This window comes from Anomaloglossus baeobatrachus, chromosome 12, assembly GCF_048569485.1.
Source record: "Anomaloglossus baeobatrachus isolate aAnoBae1 chromosome 12, aAnoBae1.hap1, whole genome shotgun sequence".
Taxonomy (NCBI): Eukaryota; Metazoa; Chordata; class Amphibia; order Anura; family Aromobatidae; genus Anomaloglossus; species Anomaloglossus baeobatrachus.
In genome coordinates this window covers 36726177-36748004 of record NC_134364.1, presented here as the reverse complement: position 1 = coordinate 36748004, position 21828 = coordinate 36726177, and the positions used below count along the sequence as shown (strand labels likewise).

The window sequence follows — 21828 nt, the reverse complement described above, 5'->3', positions numbered from 1 at the left end:
AAACCCCACCTGGTGATTCGTAATGATCCTAGGTAAGATCTCGGCCAGTCTATTAGCCATGATCTTGGACATAATTTTTAAATCCTGATTTATGAGCGATATAGGTCTATAACTAGAGGGATCATCCAGGTCCTTGGTTCCCTTGGGGAGTAATTTAATATATGCTATGTTGGAATTTTTGGGTATTTCCGCCCCTCCCAGGAAAGCATTAAAGACTGAGGTTAGATCCGGCGAGATCAGATCCTTCAGAGCCTTATAGAATTCACTATTGAAACCGTCAGGTCCCGGTGCCTTGTTGGTGTTAAGCTCCCCAATTGTTCTCGTCACCTCCTCTACTGTGATATCTGCGTTTAAGGCACTCAAATCTTCCTCCGTCAAGCTAGGCATTTGGGCTTGTCTTAGCCACTCTGCCTCATCAGTCATGTCGTTATTCCCTGACCCATATAGTTTTCTATAGTAATCTCCCAACAGTTTATTAATGTCCTTAGGATCCGTAGTCACCTCTCCCCCCTTTGTTTTCAGTTTAGAGATCACTGTCATCTTTCTGCTGCCCCTTGCCAGATTGGCCAACATCCTTCCCGCCTTGTTGCCAAACCTATGTAAGTCAACCTCCTTGTGCGACCAGAATAGTTGTTCCTTTTTTTTGGCCCATTCGTCAAATCCCTCTTTTGCCTCCAGCCATCTGCCTTTTGTCATGGGAGATCTATTTGTCACATAATTTGTATATGCTACCCGTACTGCTTCACTATGGAAATTATAATTCTCATTGGTTTTCCGTTTGATCATGGCTGCGTACCCCACCAGACGGCCCCTTAGGACCGCTTTTGCCGTTTCCCAAAATATCACTGGGGACTCTCTATGTTCCTTATTGTCCTCTGCGAATTCTCCCCACCACTCCTGTAGCACCTTGTGGAAATTATCTTGCCTGAGAAGGAACGATGGGAATCTCCATATGATATCTGTACCTCTCCTGAATTTCTCTCTAATGCCCAATCTCACCGGACTATGATCAGAGATCACCATATTCTCTATCACACAATCTTGCGTTCCACTCAGTAAGTCTTGCGAGATCCAGAACTGATCAATACGTGACCAGCTATCATGAGGGTGAGAGAAGTGTGTATACTCTCTGTCATGTGGGTGAGTTAGTCTCCAGATGTCTTTCAGTCCTACGTCTTCTAATGTTACATCCCTATTGTCTAAACTCCTGCCCACATTAGCTGTCCCCTCCTCGCCCCTCCTCCTATCTTCAGCTGAGTCTGGGACAGTGTTAAAATCGCCTCCCACTATAATGTTAGCCTCCCCATCTGCTAATATGGTGGCCTTTATGTCATCATGGAATGTGATTTGTTGTGAATTTGGGCCATAGACATTATAAATACTGAGTTTACCCGCTGGACTAACGATTGTTAAGTGCTGCCACCTTCCATGGTCGTCTGCCTCATGTGCCACTACCTCATGACTGAATTGTTTATTTATTAGAATCATAGTGCCCGCTTTTCTACCTTGTGCCGCTGCCCCGTAAACGGTGCCCACCCAATGTTTCTTCATGCGGAAAAAGTCCTCCCCCCCCAAGTGGGTTTCCTGTAATAAGGCAATGTCTGTCTTTAGTCTTTTCAGATGTCTCAATATCATTGCTCGTTTGTTAGGTGATCTCAGCCCTTTAACATTCCACGTAGTTATCTGTATCATGTTAACCTGTGTATTCTGCTTTTACTACTCCCTCCCCTATGGGCCCCTGCATCAAGGAAGACGAGATGTTCGACACTAGAATCACAGTTGGTACCACAAAATCGACACTCCCTTTCCCCACCTTGCAAATATAACAAATACAACAAAAAGCATGTAACTGTAAAACATATTTTCCCTTCCGAGAAATCCACGGCGTTTCCCGCCACGTTGGTGAGCTCCCCTATTCCTAGCCAAAATATGTAGCTCCCTAATCACCCCCCAAAAAATATATGTTCTATCCCCGGACTAACTTGAATAAGCCTTTGAAAATTATGCAAAAATTAGCACAGTATGTCAAAACCTCAGCAAGATTCTCCAGTCCTACTTATCTCTGACTCCAGGTAGCCATCAGTCCGCCCAGAACAGGCCCACTTCATTTGAATTTGGATGATGTTCCTGGACAAAGGAGAAAAAGAAAAAAAGAAAAAAAAAAGACCAAGGGGAGAGAAGATGGAGAAAGAAAGGAGAAGAACAAAAAAAAAAAAAAGAGGGGGGGAAGAGGACCCAGACTTTGGGATGTTTTCCTCTCTTTTCTCCCTTCCCCCTCCTCCTCTCACCTCCCCAACCCTCTCTCCGTAATGCATCCTCCTCAACGCCTCTCCCTGTTTGGGAAGAGAGAAAAAAAAAAAAAAAAAAAAAAACAGGCAAAAAAAGGAAAAACAATGAGCGAGTTCCAGTTCAGGTATCATGGTTTCTCTCCAAGGGTTGGTTCCTGTGTTCCAGGCGAGAATTATGCTGTCGACCCGGGCTTGGCCTCCTTTCCTCCCTGGTCTCGACTTGCTTTTGTCCCCCAAGACGTCCCACATCTCTTCCTGAGCTTGTGGGGGATCCTCTTCTATTATTCCCTTCTCCACTAGCTCCTTTTTCTTGCCTTTCTGACCTAGTCTTGTTGAGCTCTGCCATGAGAATGTTTTCTGCTTCTTTGTAGTCCTTGTAGTATACAAACGAGCCATTGGGGTTTCTAACTTTCAGTGTAGCAGGGTATAATAGCTGGCACTTTACTTTTTTGTTGTACAGAAATGAGCAAATTTTGGTAAATTCTTTTCTCCTTCTGGATACTTCCGCTGAATAATCCCCAAAAATTAGCAGTCTGTTGCCTTGATATTGTAGTGGACGCTTTCGTTCTCTAAAGGCCCTCAATATTTCCTCCTTATGCTTATAATCAAGGTACTTGACAATCACCTGCCTGGCTCTTATCGGGGTATTCTTGTTTGAGTTTTGGCCCTCTCCCTTATTCGCCTCCTGGTGTCTCAGTGGACCCACTCTGTGGGCTCTTTCAACTCTGAATTTCGCCTTTATGCCCAGGGCCTGCGGTAGCTCCAACTCGCAGATATTATCCAACTGTCCAATCGACACAGACTCTGGCAACCCGACTATACGTAAGTTGTTTCGTCTCGATCTGTTTTCCAAATCGTCTGCTTTATCCTTCAAGTATTCATTAGATTTTGCTAGAGCTGCTATTTGTGCCTGCATAGCCAGTATTGTCTCCTCGGAGTCAGATATTCTCTGCTCTGATTCTGCCAGTCTAGATGCATGGGCATTTATCTGTTTTTGCATATTAGCTAATGATGTTTGTATGGCTGCCTCAATAGCCACTTTAACCTCTTTTGACAAGTGTGATGTCACTTCTTCAGCCAGTTTTTTATAGTCCACATTAAGCTTTTGTGTGTACTTGTCTTGGCCTGCAGGTGGTGCTGTTTTCTTAGTTCTCTTTGTCTGGACTGGGCCACCACCTCCATCCCCCAATAGCTTGCAGGCTTGTGATGTTGGTGTAGTAGGCTGCTTTTTGTTTCCTTTGGAAGGGGTACTATGAATTCTTGCATTTGTCTTCCTGTGAGTCTGAGTGGGATTAATCTCCCTGTGCTGTTTGTCAGTTTCATCCTCCAACACTGCTGTGTCTCTGAGCTGCCCTGCTTTGTCTGCATCTTCTCTCCCCTCTGCCTCCATATCTCCTTCATCCTCCCATTGCGATCCACCATCATCAGTCCCCTGCATCCACCTCTCTCCTGCTGTGTCCTCCTGTGACTCCTCGCTCATATCTTCCTTATCTCCTGTCTCCTCGCTCATATCTCCCTTATCTCTCCCCTTCCAGCTCTGTGTTTGCTTTTCTGTGTCTCTCACCATGCGTTCAGGCTCCTCCCCCATCAGGCTCGGTGCCATTATCTTATCTTCTCCTCTGTCCATATCAAAGCTTCTCCAGGCTGATTCACCGCTCCCAGAGCTTCTCAGGAGGTACCGTTCCATAGCTGTCTGCTTTAGGTAACCTCCTGTGCTGCTCTCTGTTTGGTGGCTCGTCCGGGGGGTCTGTTTTTAGTCGGTTTCTGTGAGGGGTGGCAGGAGCTTCTCCCCTAAGCTGCCACCTCAGCCAGGACAGGAACAGGAAGTCCTATTTCTTTTTTTACATTTTTGCCTCCTTTGCACTCACAGAGCCAGACGCACAATCTGCATCGAAGCGGGATGCCAGAACGTCCAACTCTGCATCGCAATTATAAAGATTACCTTTGACGCTGACGTTATTGGATCTTACTTATTATTTCCTGCGCTTTATTTGATATCTCAAGTGCTACAAGGGCTTTTTCTCATTTTTGTATTCCGCCTACAAGACAAAATAAAAGCTACAGGTAAACAGACTTTTATCATATTTTACTATTCCCAGCAGTTACATTTGCTAGACAACATTTGTATTTTAAGGGGTATTCCAATCTCCAAGATCCTATCCCATTATATAGTAGGTGTGATAACAGTAATATTTGCAAATACGTCCAATTAGAAATGTAGTATAGTTTTTCTGATTCACTATGTCGCTTACCTCATGTGCAGGGCATTGCAGGACCTTAGGTAAGATCCTATCCCAATATATAGTAGCTGTGATAACAGTAATATTGGCAAATACATCCAATTAGAAATGTAGTCTACTTCCTCTGATTCACTATGTCGCTTACTTCATGTGCAGGGCATTGCAGGACCTTAGTTAACCATGGTTATGACCACACATATAGTGATATAGTTGCTTGTGGATGTAATCATGAATACCTAGGGTACTGCTCCTAATATGTAGCTGCTAGAATTTAATAAAAAGGTTTCGGCTACCCTGGTCCGGAGACCAGTCTGGTTCCCTTTGGCAGCCGAACCAGGTTACCCTGGGCAGCTCTTGTCCTTAGTAGGCCTCGTGACATATATCATGGTGTTACGTGAGGCCCTCCATCACTTTCTCCATGACCAAAGCAAAATGGGATAATTAACCCTATTGCAATATTTCTGCAAATTTCCAGCAAAAAAATAAAGGAGGACGTTTTTTTGAAGCTTTAAGTTTTTCTTTCATGGAGAAAAAAAGATTGCGAGTTTGTGTATTGTGATTACAAAGGGAATTTGAGACATTAAAGGGAATCAGTAAAATCTAGAAAAGCTTTTTACCTTCAGATATAGAGATAATCTGTAGGCAAAAAGTGTTTAAAACATGCCTGGCTGATTAATGGAGCAGTGGTTGCAGGGAGAAAATGAAGTTATATTCTCCCTGTAGCCGCTTGCTTCCAGTCATCAGAGTGGTAACAGTTGCCTCTTCCCTGGGATAGTGATTGACAGTCTGATCTGTACACAAGCTGCAGAGCTGGCTGTCAATCATAGTGCCAGGGAGTGATTACAGTGCACTCAGTGTATAGTGAGTAGAGATGAGCGGACCCGTGGAAGTTCGGGTTTGCCGGGTTCAGCCGGACATTAGCTAAAGTTCAGTTCGGGACCAGGACTTGATCTGAACCCTACTGGAAGTCAATGATTGGGCAATTTGTCTCTCCTCCACATACAGCCAGCCATAAACAGATCACTTTCAGGGGAAGAAGGGCATTTTTTTTCCTTTATTTTTGGACACCCTACATCTGAAAATGTTGTTTTTACCGCAAGTGACTGCCGTTCAGAAACTGTGAGTGGCTCGCACTGGCAAAACACTTAAGAGCACCCGAGCCCCCTGATGCTCGATCGGGTGGTTAGCATACATACAGCACCCAATCTCCGAACTCGGACACTGATCTTTTTATTTTATTTTTTTTTATTTAAAGTCTGTGTTTGGTACAAACCCTAAACTTTACAGTTCGGGTTTGCTCATCTCTAATAGTAAGCAATGACTGTACCTGCTCCCTGCATTACCTTGATAACTGGAAGAGAGCAGCTACAGGTAGAATATAACTTCATTTTTTCCCTGTAGCTACCGGTTACCGTTTAAATCAGCCACAAGGTGAAAAATGTTTTGAAGTGGAATATGTGATACCATATACAGTGTGTCCACCCATATCCTATCCACCGCCATTAACTTGAGAACGGCGGCAGCTATAGGCATAGAAGTGGTGTCTAGGTATAGTAAAGTAGCCATGCGCTACGCAATGAAACCACCTATAGCGCCACCTGGTGGAAAACAACGGAGTTAGCATTTTTAACTCGAAAACGGAACGAGAGAGAAAAAAGTGAATTACAAAGTTGTAGGGCATCATCAATTCAATACGAATAGACACCTTGCATACAGAAATGCTATGATATGTAACCCATGACTCCCAAAACATTGAATGCTGGTCACGCATATGGCGCTCATTTAACTTTGATGCTCATAGTGGCCACCGTCAGCTGCAATGCACATCTGGACTCTGCACAGCATACTGTATCTTGCTGCACGTTGTACAATATGGTAGGTGACACGTTTGCACAAGCATCTGTGATACGTCGTCGTAGGTCCTGCAATGTTTGTGGAAGGGTCACATACACCTGCTGTTTGATCTGACCTCACAGAAAGAAGTCCAATGGGGTCAGGTCAGGTGAGCGTGGAGGACACGCCATGCAGCCACCATACCCAATGACTTGTAGGAAGGTCTCCATGAGGTTACCGCTTCACATCCGCAGCCTTGTGAGTTTTACACGTTGTAATCATAGCATTTCTGTTTGCAAAGTGTCGATTCGTATTGAATAGATGATGACCTACAACTTTGTAATTCACTTTTTTTCTCCATCTCGTTCCGTTTTCGAGATAAAAATGCTAACTCCGTTGTTCTCCACCAGGTGACGCTATAGGTGGTTTCATTGCGTAGCGCATGGCTACTTTACTATACCTAGACACCACTTCTATGCCTGAGAAACATGAGGACAAGAGTAAAGTGCAAATATTGACAATTTTTATTGAATACACAACAAGACATATATTACATTAAAATGATGCACTACCAGTACATCCTGGGGATGCCAACATAGGATAGACCAGTGTATATAGCTAGGAAAGGTCAAAAAGACAAACTAGTCACAGTCTATACATATGTGGCTACAACTAGCCTAAACAGGTCACAATAATTGGGAACATACCCAGTAACAAGGGAACTGTTGTAGGTCAAATCAAACCGTGGTTGCCCACCATAAAAGGGTGGGGAATCATGGTGATGTCGCTGGCTATGCTGCAAATAACCATAAAAGTACAGCAGGAAATAAACATGCAACAACCATATAACACAAGTGTGCAAATCGGAAGGTTTTCCACCTTGAAAAAGCTATCCCCGCGAAACGCGCGTTGGATGGAGACCTTTTGAAACCTGAGGATGCCTTCCCACACTCCATAGGAACTGTTTGCGTCCACGGCTGGCCGATCTGCACTGGCTTAGTCTGCACTTCAGCACTTTAGGTAAGGGAATACTTCCGATTTGCACACTTGTGTTATATGGTTGTTGCATGTTTATTTCCTGCTGTACTTTTATGGTTATTTGCAGCATAGCCAGCGACATCACCATGATTCCCCACCCTTTTATGGTGGGCAACCACGGTTTGATTTGACCTACAACAGTTCCCTTGTTACTGGGTATGTTCCCAATTATTGTGACCTGTTTAGGCTAGTTGTAGCCACATATGTATAGACTGTGACTAGTTTGTCTTTTTGACCTTTCCTAGCTATATACACTGGTCTATCCTATGTTGGCATCCCCAGGATGTACTGGTAGTGCATCATTTTAATGTAATATATGTCTTGTTGTGTATTCAATAAAAATTGTCAATATTTGCACTTTACTCTTGTCCTCATGTTTCTCATTCCTGTTATGAGTAGTGCTGGCACCTTTCCTGCCTAATTGAGGGAGGCTTGGTGCTCATCTTCATATGGCTCTTGATGTGAGTTATGTTATGTTAACCACTTCTATGCCTATAGCTGCCGCCGTTCTCAAGTTAATGGCGGTGGACAGGATATGTGTGGACACACTGTATTTGACACAACTCGCAGCACACTACTTTTCCACGTTCTCAAGTTACACATCTTTGCTGCTCATTATTTTGTTGAACACTAGTTAATATTATGATTTTTATCATTTGCAGTTCCTGCCAAGTCATGTCGCTCTCTCACTGATACCACGGAGCAAAGTCCCAATTCAGCAGACACCGATGTGTTAGTGAAGTAAATGAAGATGTCAAAAAATGAAATTCTTCAAATTGTTGCTTTCTGTATTTTACTCATTCATGGCATCTGCTTATGTGTCTCCTAAATGCATTCCTAATTCTCCTTAATGTCTTACCTACATTTGCATTCTCGTACCAGAAGTAAAGCAACATTTACCTTGTTCGTTCTAGCTGTCCTGATTTGCTTTGTATAACCCTGCATTGTATTCCATAGCTCTATTTACACATCTGCAGTCTCTAGAGTCAGAACAGCTAAGAATTCTCAGAACTATGTGCATATCGGGCGTATACACCACAAATTTTTATGGATCAATTTATGCAGAACACGCCCTTTCCAATGCAAAAATCCATTTCTGGAATTAAATCTGCAGCGGGCAATTGCACATGCATGTATCATTAGGTTACGTTCACGCGTTTCGGCCACATTTTTTTTTCTGTTGTTGCTGCTCTGACATTAAAAAAACACATTGTTTGAAAATGGCTTTAGTGATATGTCTCTGTCGCCCTTCAGACGAGGTACGTATAGACCAACAGATGTCTGACAGACCACAAAAACAGACCACAACACCAAAAACAAGGGGGACAATGTGAATACATTAACAATGGTGGGCCCTGGCTCTAGTAAGAATGTTGATGGACATCTCGTGCTTTTACGTGCTGCTGTACCCTGCACTCCTAGCCATTCCCTATACAGTTTCCTCACCTGTCGCTGAGCAGGAACCTGAAGCCCTGAAAAGACCCTACAATAGTCCTGGCTAATGAGTAGGAGGTAAGGCTTACTAGACTCACCACTGCACTAATAAAACATGAGGGTAGGTGAGACAAACAGGGGAATAACAACCAAACATTTAGAAGATACGACTTCGGGATGAATCCACAGCAGCTCCTTCCACCAAGGCGGTCAGAATACAAATAGTTTTGTATAATCAGCAAAGACTGCTAAGAAACCTAGCTACTTAAATTCAAAGGGGTGTGGCTACAGAGCAGCTGCAGCTGACCTGCACTGCTGGGAAGTTGCTAGCAACAACACTGACATTAACTGTTAGAGCAACAAGAGAAACAAAACAATATTTTAATGTAGAGTCCGAAATGGAGATGAGAGGCTCCAGTCCTAAAGCTGTCACTAGTCTCTAAAACACTGAGAGACGACCGTGACAATCTCCCAACAAACTTGTGAACTTTATCTAGATCCATGAACACGGGTTATAAAAGGATTAAGGACTTTTTTCAGACGTCTGTGATCATTGGTCCAATATCGGATCACAATGCATGGACTGGGCACTCATCACCCGACCCGAACGTGGCAGCCTCAAAGAAATATATGAAGCGGTCACACTCGGGTAAGGAGAAGCATGGCCAATTTATGCATTGTGATTTGAGATCGGACCGATGATCACGGACATGTAAAAGTATGAAGTAAAATAGAATGTGCTTCAACAGTTTGATTACCTGTGTAAGGTGTTATTTCTTCCGGTTTCTCATTCCTTCTAAATCTACTTGTGACTTTGGTGAAAAAAATAAAAAACTGCATTGGTTTTCAAAAGAAAAAATCCCATGAAACCACATTATGAAAAAGATTTCTGCAATAGGTTTTAATTTTATTTTTTTTATTTTTATTTCCTTCTGCAAGCTGCTTGAATACATTCCATTTTAATGGGGGGGGGAATCACTGTCAAGTCATGATATATGTATGGAACAATATTTTCTACAGCTCGTCTACAAAAAACCCCAATAGCTCTCATATAGGTCATTCAATTAAAAAAAAAAAAAAATATCTAATTTTTTTTCTTGATTGGCTGCAGTGTTTCTCCCTGACTGCTGCAGCCAATCATGGGCCTCAGAGGTCCTGATGCCGGTAGAATCTGTGAACTCATGCCTTTCCCTGCTGATGCAGAACACTAGAGTGGCCAGCAGGTGAGCATTTGTCACTTCGTTATTTTCACCCCATCTACGTTGACTCTGGCAATTTTGGTAAGACAATTCCTTTAACCCTTACCCAACTGGGCCAATTTCCGTTTTTGCACTTTAATTTTTTCCTTCCTTTCTTCCAAGAGTCATAACTTTTATTATCTTTCTGTTGGCCGATATATGATGTCTGGTTTTTTTTTGTTTTTTGTTTTGTTTTTTTGAAGGACGGGATGTACTTTTGAGTGACACCATTCCATGCAATTTCCGTTTTTGCACTTTAATTTTTTCCTCCCCTTCTTCCAAGAGTCATAACTTTTATTATTTTTCTGTTGGCAGACATATGATGCCTGTTGTTTTTTTTTGTTTTGTTTTTTTGCAGGCCGAGATGTACTTTTGAGTGACACCATTCCATCTATTTATGGATACTGCTATACCATATATATGTAATTTTTGTAATATTTTTAATGGGGGAGGATGATTTGAAGTTCTGCTTTCTTTCATATTTTATAAGTTTTATTTTTTCTTTCTTTTTATTGTATTTGTTAGTTGCTTGAACCTGCGATCGTCTGATTGCTTATGCTCTATACAGCATTTCAGTATTGCTGTATATAGCAAAAATGACAGTCTCTTTTGAAGCCCCATCATAGGATGGGTTCCAACAGAGATCCATGGTGACAGCCACAAAGATCTTCAACAGATCCCCGAATATCATAGCAACCTATTGGTGCCCCCACGATTACAGTATGGGCGCACCAATGAGAGCATAGAATGATGCGGTCCCATGGCAGAGTGCTGTTAATGCTGCTATCAGAGTTGGACAGCATCATTAACAGGTAAAGACTTGGAAAAAGCTATGCTCCACCTGGGGCTGCTGGAGGCAGGTCCTGGCTGTTGGGCAAGTTAAGCCCGTTAGTACACTCTATACACCTACTACCTACAAGTATTGTTTGAAAATGAACTTATTTGTTCCTAGAGCAGATGACTTCAGTTATGGCTACAGACACCACTCACTATACTGTAGACACACTCCGGGCATTTTGATTGACGCCTGGCTCTGCAGCTCATCCTTGAAGGCTGTTGTCAAGCTACCGCTAGGGTGCGCTGGGACTCAGGTAAAAAGAGAACTCCTGAGTGCAGTTAGACAGAAGCCCACTAGAGGACGCTAACACAAGAGCAGGAATAGTGATCAGTCAGGGTTTATGCCGGGATTTCATGTCAGTACCGAGGGGAAAACAAGCGAGAGTCAAACAACAGAGCCGAGGTCGGATACCAGAAGAGCAAGTAAGCACAGGGGAGGGAGTGGAGGACACGGAACAGGACCGGAGTCCGGAGGACAGGGAGGAACGGTCAGGAAGGCGGAACGGAGGTCAGGTCAGGTCGGGGGGGGGAACAGAGGTCAGGTCAAGTCGGGCAGGAGAGACTTGAGTTAGGACAAACAGTACCGGGTAGTAGGACAAGAAACAGAGAACGTCTGTAAGGAACAGTGCATACAGCAAAGCCGGAAATATTACTGGCGGCGTCCCGGAGGTATCAGCACCAAGATATGGCGGCGTGACCCCTGGAGTGAGGCCAGAACGAACAGGCCCCTCCCAAGGGACCAAAACCCCGGGGGCAGGATATATGCACTGGCTCAGGAATGGCAGAGCCATGCATGAATCATGACACCTGTGCTGTCAATCAAAGTGCCGTGGTGTGCTGGTGCAACAACTCTGAAAATAAAAAAAAAATTTGTACAATTGAGCTGTGCACAAAATAATCAAAGGTTTAGGCAAGAAAACTAGCTAAAACCCATTAAGGAATTGGGCCTAGTGTCCATGTAATATTCCCCTCAGCTGAAGCCGGGCTTTACCTCAGAATTTTAGAGGGGGTTCCACAGACTTTTTACCTCAGAAGTGAATGGTACCCAAGCTCTCATTAGTGATGATCAATACGCTTCTAATATCTGAGGAAAACTGTATTTCTAGTCAACACCAGAGCTCGAATTGTAAATTTTTCTGTGTAGCTATGATATATCTATCGTTCAGTATACCGCTGCCATTGCTTTTCTTTATTATCAGATACTGTTACGGTCATATACAGGGATGGCTGTATATGAATTAGGAGGGATTATGAGAAACAGTTTTATAAGACTCCTGTCGTTTGATCATCGGACTCTGTCCCTCACGAACCCTGTTTGGGTAGCCATGCTTCCGAGGGGTAAGTGCACACATCTTTTTCAGGTGGGTGCTTCAGTAAATGCTGTTTTGTTTTTTTTTCCTTTTTAGTATGCCTTTTTTGCTGACGTTTATTTAACTCCACTCAATAGCAACCACTAGCAATTTTTCATACAAAAAAAATACTGGCAAAACGCGTCCGGGCGTCTTTTGAGTCTTCTCATTGACTTATATTGTAAAGTAAATGGCGTCTTGATAGAGCAGAAGCTGCCTAACCATTTCTTGTGCTTGGAAACCTGAACATTAATAGTGTACATACAATAACGGGGAAGAATCATTTTTTTGTTTCGGCTGTCTGTACAGGATATAAACCCCTTCATCCTGAGCCTGTTTTCACCTTCCTCACTAGGCCATTTTTTTTACAATTCTGACCAGTGTCAATTTATGAGGTAATAATTCTGGAACGCTTCAACGGATCCGGTGATTCTGAGATTGGTTTGGTTTTTTTAGTGACATATTCTACTTAATGTTAATGTAAATTTAGGGTGACATTTTTTTTTTACTTATTTGTAAAAATATCGCAATTTTGTCTAAAATTTGGAAACTTGCAATTTTCAAACTCAATTTTGACGCCCTTAAACCTGAGTTATGACACATAAAATACTCAATAAATAACATTTCACACATCTATTTTATATCATTTTTGTAAAAATAAAATGTAGTTAGGAAGTTAAAATATCAGCAATTTCTGATTTTCCCAACAAAATGTACAATTTTTATGGACCACATCGAATTTGAGGTGACTGAGGGGCCTATATGGTAGAAAATACCCAAAAGTGACACCATTTTAACACTAGAAGTCCCTGAGAGGGGTCATTTAACATTTCTACCTTTGGAACCCGGAGACGGGTCGAATGACCTGAAGGATTTTAGCTAACATCCTATAATCGCCGTCTTTTGTTCTGTAATTAAGGCCATTACTGTCGCACCACAGGAGGTTGTTGTTTTCCATTGAGTTTAGCCATTTAGTTTCTAGTTAGTTCTATTCAGTTTGGACTAAGGGTCATTTGACTCTCTTTCGGGACTTCAGGGGGGAGCTCGAAATTTCTGGGACTTCTAGTGTTAAAACCTGCAACCCTCAAACTGCTCAAAACCAGATCCAAGAAATGTATTAACCCTTTAGGTGCGTCACAGGAATTAAAGCAATGTGGAAGGAAAAAATTAAAATTTTACTTACTCTCATAAACATGTAGCTTTAGCCCCAAACTTTGCATTTTCAAAAGGGTAGCAGGAGAAAATGGACCATCCAGTGCAATTTCTCCTGAGTATACCGATCCCCTATACAGTGGAACCTCGGTTAACGAGTAACCCAGTTAGCGAGTATTTTGCTTTACGAGCAAAGCTTGCTGTAAATTTGTAACTCAGTACGAGCAAGCTTTGCTGTACGAGCAAATACTCACCGCACACACTTCCGGTTCCGTACTTCCACCGCGCTCTAACCCACTCTTGCAGTCCACACAAACACACATATTATGCTCACTTTACCTTCCGTTCCATCACCGGCCTCCCGGTTCTTGTAGTTCGCCGCTACAGGATGTGCATTGGGTAACCATTGTGACGAGGGAGGAACTTCCGCTGTCAGCCGCTATTCAAAGGCAGCGCGCTGACCAATCAGAGGCAAGCGGCTCCTGCCTTTGACATCAGGGCTCTGGCAGCGGAAGTCCCGGATCGGTTGCGATGGTTACTCGATACACCTCCTGTACCGACAAACTGTAAGAACCAGGAGGTTGGCAATGGAATGAAAGGTATGGTGAGCATAATGTGTGTTTGTGCATGTGTGGAATGAGACATTTAACAACTTGTGGAACGAATTGTCTGCATTCCAATGATTTCCTATGGGAGATCTTGCTTTGCTAGAGGAATAACTTGGTTTACAAGCACAGTCCCCGAACGGATTGTTCTCGTTAACCAAGGTTCCACTGTATGTGCTGGAAAACTACTGTTTGGGCGCATGGCAAGGCTCACTAGGGAAGGAGCGCCATTTGACTTTTGGAACACCAAATTGTCTGGAATTGATAGTGAATGCTATGTCTCGTTTGCAGAGGCCCTGAAGTACTTACCGTATTTTTCGGACTATAAGACGCACCTGACCATAAGACGACCCTGGTTTTAGAGGAGGAAAATAGGAAAATAAAATTTTAACCAAAAAATATGGTCATGACACACTGTTATGGGGCGAGGATCTGCTGCTGACACTGTTATGGGGGTAATGTCCCCAAATTCTCTACTAAGGTACCCCATTCTGATAAGGATCCTCCTGCCTTGTATATGATCCTGCTCATATACCCCCCATCCTGCTAATAATATACCCCCCATCCATCCTGCTCATGATATGCCCCCATCCATCCTGCTCATGATATGCCCCCATCCATCCTGCTCATGATATGCCCCCATCCATCCTGCTCATGATATGCCCCCATCCATCCTGCTCATGATATGCCCCATCCATCCTGCTCATGATATGCCCCCATCCATCCTGCTCATGATATGCCCCCATCCATCCTGCTCATGAAATGCCCCCATCCATCCTGCTCATGAAATGCCCCCATCCATCCTGCTCATGAAGTGCCCCCATCCATCCTGCTCATGATGTGCCCCCATCCATCCTGCTCATGAAATGCCCCCATCCATCCTGCTCATGAAATGCCCCCATCCATCCTGCTCATGAAATGCCCCCATCCATCCTGCTCATGAAATGCCCCCATCCATCCTGCTCATGAAATGGCCCCATCCATCCTGCTCATGAAATGCCCCCATCCATCCTGCTCATGATATGCCCCCATCCATCCTGCTCATGATATGCCCCCATCCATCCTGCTCATGAAATGCCCCCATCCATCCTGCTCATGAAATGCCCCCATCCATCCTGCTCATGAAATGCCCCCATCCATCCTGCTCATGATATGCCCCCATCCATCCTGCTCATGATATGCCCCCATCCATCCTGCTCATGATATGCCCCCATCCATCCTGCTCATGAAATGCCCCCATCCATCCTGCTCAAGATATGCCCCCATCCATCCTGCTCATGATATGCCCCCATCCATCCTGCTCATGATATGCCCGCATCCATCCTGCTCATGATATGCCCCCATCCATCCTGCTCATGAAATGCCCCCATCCATCCTGCTCATGATATGCCCCCATCCATCCTGCTCATGAAATGCCCCCATCCATCCTGCTCATGATATGCCCCCATCCATCCTGCTCATGATATGCCCCCATCCATCCTGCTCATGATATGCCCCCATCCATCCTGCTCATGAAATGCCCCCATCCATCCTGCTCATGAAATGCCCCCATCCATCCTGCTCATGAAATGCCCCCATCCATCCTGCTCATGAAATGCCCCCATCCATCCTGCTCATGATATGCCCCCATCCATCCTGCTCATGATATACCCCCATCCATCCTGCTCATGATATGCCCCCATCCATCCTGCTCATGATATGCCCCCATCCATCCTGCTCATGATATGCCCCCATCCATCCTGCTCATGATATGCCCCCATCCATCCTGCTCATGAAATGCCCCCATCCATCCTGCTCATGAAATGCCCCCATCCATCCTGCTCATGATATACCCCCATCCATCCTGCTCATGATATACCCCCATCCTGGTAAATGGCATGTATCCTGTGGCACAGGAAAAAAAAAAATAAACGTTTATACTTACCCTTCCTCACTCCCTGAAGCACCGATCTCTGTCTCAGCTGCAGCGCCGCTGTGTGGAGCCGTCACCGGTGTCTGCAGCATCGCGTCTTCCTGTCTGTGCCGGCGGTAAGCTGATCGATTCTGGTGGATACTAGCGGCGCGCACTGCGATGACGTCATCACGGTGCGCACCGCTAGTGTCCAGATCAGCTGACCGGCACAGACAGGAAGACGCGATGCTGCAGGGGGGCGGCTCCACACACGGTGACGGGTGAGTACACTGATTCACTGCACCCCGCGCTGATAATGATGCACGGGGGCAGTGAATACAGCCGCACATGATCACTCCAGGCTGTAGTTGCCAGGGGTGATCACGGCCGGCTGCTAATTATGCACGCACCCCCCCCGCCCATCACCCCGCCCACCTGTCAGCGCCGGTATCGCTGAGAGATGATGGGCGGGAGGATGGGCGTGCATATGTAATGAGCGGGCCCACGTGGTCACGGCAGGCTGTTACAGCCTGCTCGTGCCGCCGATGACCCGCTCCACCGCAGCATCTCATTCCCCGCAGCCCTATAGTCAGACCATGAGACGCACCCCCCACTTTCCACCAACATTTGGGGGGAAAAAAGTGCGTCTTATGGTCCGAAAAATACGGTAATCAGTTCAAACTCTCCCCAAGTCATCCCATATTAGAAGCTACTAGAACAGTCAAGGAATTTATTTAGAGATGTGGTGAGCACTTTGAACACACAGCTGCTTCATAGAATTTTAAAACATTTAGCTGTGTAAAAAAACCTTTTTTTTCCTCAAATGTTGCTTTTTCCCCAAAGTTTTTACTTTTCATAAACGTAACAAGAAAAAAAATGGACAATACAATTTGTTGTGCAATTTCTCCTGAATACGCTCATATCTCATGTGGTGCTAAAACAACTTTTTGGGCACATGGCAGGGCTCAGAAGGGAAGGAGTGCTATTTAAATTTTGGAGCACCATTTTGGCTTGAATAGATCGCAAATGCCATGTCATATTTGAAGATCCCCTGACATGCTAAAACAGCAGAAACCCCCTAACCCCCCCACCCCCACCCCCACCCCACCAAATGAACCCATTCTGGAAACACCTCTTGAGGAATTCATCTTGGAGTGTAGAGAGCATTTTTAACCAGCAGGTGATTCACAGTATTTTATAACATTGGGCTGAGTAAATATTTTACACTAGTACCCCAATATGTGACTGAAAACTACTTTTGAGGCATAGTGCAAAGCTCAGAAGGGAAGGAGCGCCAGATTGGGAGTTCAGATTTTGCTGGAATGGCTTAAGGTGACATGTAACATTGGCAGAGCTACTTAGGTGCAAGAAAAGCAGACATCCCCCATAAGTGACCCCATTTTATAAACTACACCCTTCAATGAATGCATTTAGGAGAGCAGTGGGCGTGTGAACACTGCAGTTGTCACAAAAGTTTATACCATTGGGTGGTGAAGAAAGAATTACATTTTTACCACTGTAATGATATTTTAGGCCCAAATATTTAAGTTTTATAACAGCTAATAGGAAAAATACATAGTGCAGTTTGTTGTGCAATTTAACCTGAGCGCCACAATACCCTACTTTTCAGGCACAGTGCAAGCTTGGAAGGTAAGGCGCGCCATATTATAGTGCAGATTTTGGTGTTAGGGTTTTTGGGTGCCATGTTCAGCAGAAACCCACATAAGTGACCTCAATGAATGAATCTAGGGGTGCAGTGAGGCTGCTGATACTCCATGTGCCTCACAGAATTTGCTACCATTGGGTGGTAAAGAAAAACTAATTACATTTTTACAGCTAAATCTTTAGTTTTAGCCCTAAATTTTACATTTTCACAGGAGGAAATGGGTACAAAATGGCACCTAAATCTGACAACTTCTGCTGAGCATGGCAATACCCCACATGTGGCTGTACATAACTGCTTAGCCACATGGCAATACTCTTTACAGGAGTGTGAGTTGACCATTGGAGCATATATTTTCAGACTCCATATACAGAGCCCCTTAATGCCAGAAGAGCAGAAATCCCCCCTCAAGTGACCCCAATTTGAAATTGACACACCTCTGAATTTATCCACAGGTGAACTTTTGATTCCATGGATGTTTTCCACAAATGATGTTGCCGAGTACCTTTTGTTACCAGTAACATGAATGTCCCCGCATGTGAAGACTTCTTTGTTTTGTTATTGTGGAATGAGTTGAAGCTTTTATTGGGAACATTTGCCACAACATGCAGATCACATTTATTCTGCGCTCTACGAGGAGCACTTACATCAGGGTTTACATCTAAAGCTTCCACTGACATGATTCAGATAAAAAAAAAAAAAAAAAAGTCCCTTCATTATGAGGCAGGTAGATACTTTGGACTTTAACCTCTGTTCGGCAGTGTCCTTTCCAGAGGTGCACAAAGCTGGTTCACTGGGCTTTTATGAATGCTTTAAAGACAGACACCACCATTTCATATGCCAGACATGGTGGGGTTTTTTTTTTTTGTTTTGTTTTTGTGGGATGAGATGACCTTTCTGGGGATTCCATATACATTTGACTGTTTTATCCCCTTTTTCTGCAAACTTTTGACTTTTTTTTGTGTTCACCAGTTAGAATTTTTCTGGATGCAGCAATACCATTTGTGCACTTTTTATTTAGTTGTTTTTACATAAATATTTGTATTTGAGGTCTTTTTATTTTTAGTATCCATACCGTTTTTATTTTTATTTATTCTCTCTACAGGACTTTAATACTGATCACTGGTCTAATGAATTGCAATACATTGAGAAGTGAACCTGTCAGGTGCAATATGCACCCAGAGCCACGAGCAGTTCTGGGTGCATAGTGCTAATCCATGCCTAACTGTTCCTGTATACCCTAGTATAAAAAGAACTTTAGAAAAAGTATTTCTAAAGGTCTTTTACTGTATGCTAATGAGCGTCCGGAGTCGGACGGAGAACCACCTTGTCTTGATGAAAAACCAAAAAAGGTGACTCCGAAGAGAGCGCAGCCAAATCAGAGACTCTCCTGATTTATGGCCACCAGAAAAGCCACTTTCTGTGAAAGACGATACAAGGAAACCTCCCTAAGAGGCTCAAAGGGGGGTTTCTGCAAAACCGTGAGAACCAAATTAAGGTCCCAGGGATCCAAGGGCCGCCGGTAGGGCGGAATGATGCGAGACGCGCCTTGCATGAAGGTGCGGACCTGAGCCAGCCGAGCGAGACGTCGCTGGAACAGGACTGACAGAGCTGAGACTTGTCCCTTGAGAGAGTTGAGGGACAGTCCTAGCTGCAGACCGGACTGTAGAAAAGACAGAAGGGTCGGCAAAGAGAAAGGCCAAGGAGGATGGTCGGTAGAGCGACACCAGGACAGGAAAATTCTCCAAGTCCTGTGATAGATCTTAGCGGAAGACTTACGGGCCCGAGTCATAGTGGAGATGACTTCAGGAGGAATACCAGAAGCCGTCAAAATCCAGGACTCAAGAGGACTCAAGAGCCACGCCGTCAATTTGAGAGCCGCAGAATTCAGACGGAAAAACGGACCTTGCGAGAGAAGGTCTGGACGGTCCGGGAGATGCCACGGCATCTCTACGGACAGATGGAGCAGGTCTGGATACCAAGCTCGCCTGGGCCAGTCCGGTGCAATGAGGATGACTCGACGGCCCTCCATTCTGATCTTGCGCAGGACTCTGGGCAAGAGAGCTAGAGGGGGAAACACGTAGGACAGACGAAACTGGGACCAGTCTTGAACCAGAGCGTCCGCGGCGAATGCCTGAGGATCGTGGGAGCGAGCCACGTAAACAGGAACTTTGTTGTTGTGACGGGATGCCATTAGGTCCACGACCGGAGTGCCCCATTTGCGGCAGATTGACTGAAACACTGCCGGGTGCAGGGACCACTCGCCACCGTCCACGGATTGACGGCTGAGATAATCTGCCTCCCGGTTTTCCACGCCTGGGATGTGGACTGCGGATATGGTGGACTTTGAGTCCTTCACCCATTGAAGGATGCGTTGTACCTCCAAGATTGCCAGGCGGCTGCGTGTCCCGCCTTGGTGATTGATGTAGGCAACCGCTGTCGCGTTGTCTGACTAGACTCAAATGTGCCTGCCCGCCAACAGGTGGTGAAAAGCTAGGAGAGCTAGAAGCACGGCTCAGGTTTCCAGCACATTGATTGAAAGGGCTGACTCGGACGGAGTTCAAGTGCCCTGCGCTCTGTGGTGGAGACATAACGCTCCCCAGCCGGATAGACTGGCATCCGTGGTGAGGATCACCCAGGACGGGGCCAGGAAGGAGCGCCCCTGGGACAGAGAGAGGGGCCGAAGCCACCACTGAAGAGAGCTCCTGGTCTGTGGCGACAGAGCCACTAACCTGTGTAAGGAGGAAGGCCGCTTGTCCCAACAGCGGAGAATGTCCAGCTGCAGGAGGCGCAGATGGAACTGGGCAAAGGGGACAGCTTCCATTGACGCCACCATTTGACCCAGCACCTGCATCAGACGCCTGAGGGAAGAACGGCTGGGCCTCAGCAGAGAGCGCACTGCCAGTTGGAGGGACTGCTGTTTGACTAAGGGCAACTTCACAAGTGCCGGCAAAGTCTCGAACTGCATCCCTAGGTACGTGAGACTCTGGGTCGGAGTCAGAGTGGATTTGGGCATATTGACCAACCACCCGAATTGGGCTAGAGTGGCGAGAGTGAGCGAGACACTCCGCTGACAGTCTGCGCTGGATGAAGCCTTGACTAGAAGGTCGTCCAGGTAAGGAATCACTGCCAACCCCTGTAGGTGCAGAACCGCAATCACTGCTGCCATGACCTTGGTGAATACCCGAGGGGCTGTGGCCAACCCGAAGGGGAGAGCCACAAATTGGAAATGATCTTCTCCGATTGCAAAACGTAGCCAACGCTGGTGTGAAACTGCAATTGGCACATGCAGATAGGCATCTCTGATGTCGATGGATGCCAGGAAATCCCCTTGAGTCATTGAGGCAATGACTGATCGCAGAGACTCCATGCGAAAGTGCCGCACCTGAACATGCTTATTGAGAAGCTTGAGATCCAGGATGGGCCGGAATGTACCGTCCTTTTTGGGGACTAGGAAGAGATTTGAGTAGAAACTTCTAAACCGTTCCCGGGCGGGAACTGGTACAATTACTCCGTTGGCCTGCAAGGATGCCACGGCCGGTGAGAAGGCGGCGGCCTTGGAACGGGGGGGGGTTGAGAGAAAAAATCTGTTTGGCGGTCTGGAAGAGAATTCTATCCTGTAGCCGTGGGAGATGATATCTCTCACCCACTGATCGGAGACGTGTTGAAACCAAGCGTCGCCAAAGTGGGAGAGCCTGCCACCGACTAAGGACGTTACTGCGGCGGGCAGATAGTCACGAGGAGGCTGCCTTAGTGGCAGCACCTCCTGCGGTCTTCTGTGGACGCGCTTTTGGGCGCCAGTTGGATTTCTGGTCCTTGGCTGAGTTAGTGGACGAGGCCGAGGGCTTAGAGGACGACCAGTTGGAAGAACGAAAGGAGCGAAACCTCGACTGATTCCTACCCTGGGCAGGTTTCCTGGCTTTGGTTTGTGGCATGGAAGTACTCTTCCCGCCAGTAGCTTCCTTAATAATTTCATCCAGCTGTTCTCCGAACAGCCGGGACCCAGCAAAAGGGAGCCCAGCAAGGTACCACTTTGAAGAAGCATCTGCCTTCCACTCTCGAAGCCATAAGATCCTGCGGATAGCGAGGGAATTAGCCGAAGCCACCGCAGTGCGGTGAGAAGCCTCCAGCATGGCAGACATGGCATAGGATGAAAAAGCTGAAGCTTGGGAAGTCAAGGCAACCATTTTGGGCATATATTCCCTGGTGAGGGAATGCATCTCCTCCAGAGAAGCAGAGATGGCTTTGAGAGCCCACACT

The 21828-nt window shown here is 45.5% G+C and overlaps 1 protein-coding gene across 1 annotated transcript in view; it reads left to right on the top strand.

Annotated features, from left to right (window-relative positions):
- Positions 1–21828, top strand: part of SLC10A1 (solute carrier family 10 member 1) — a 54112-nt gene that overhangs the window by 14942 nt on the left and 17342 nt on the right. Inside the window, exon 5 of the mRNA XM_075329696.1 lies at positions 4159–4352. Within this exon, the coding sequence (XP_075185811.1) occupies positions 4159–4352 (194 nt within the window). The remainder of the gene's footprint in view (positions 1–4158; positions 4353–21828) is intronic.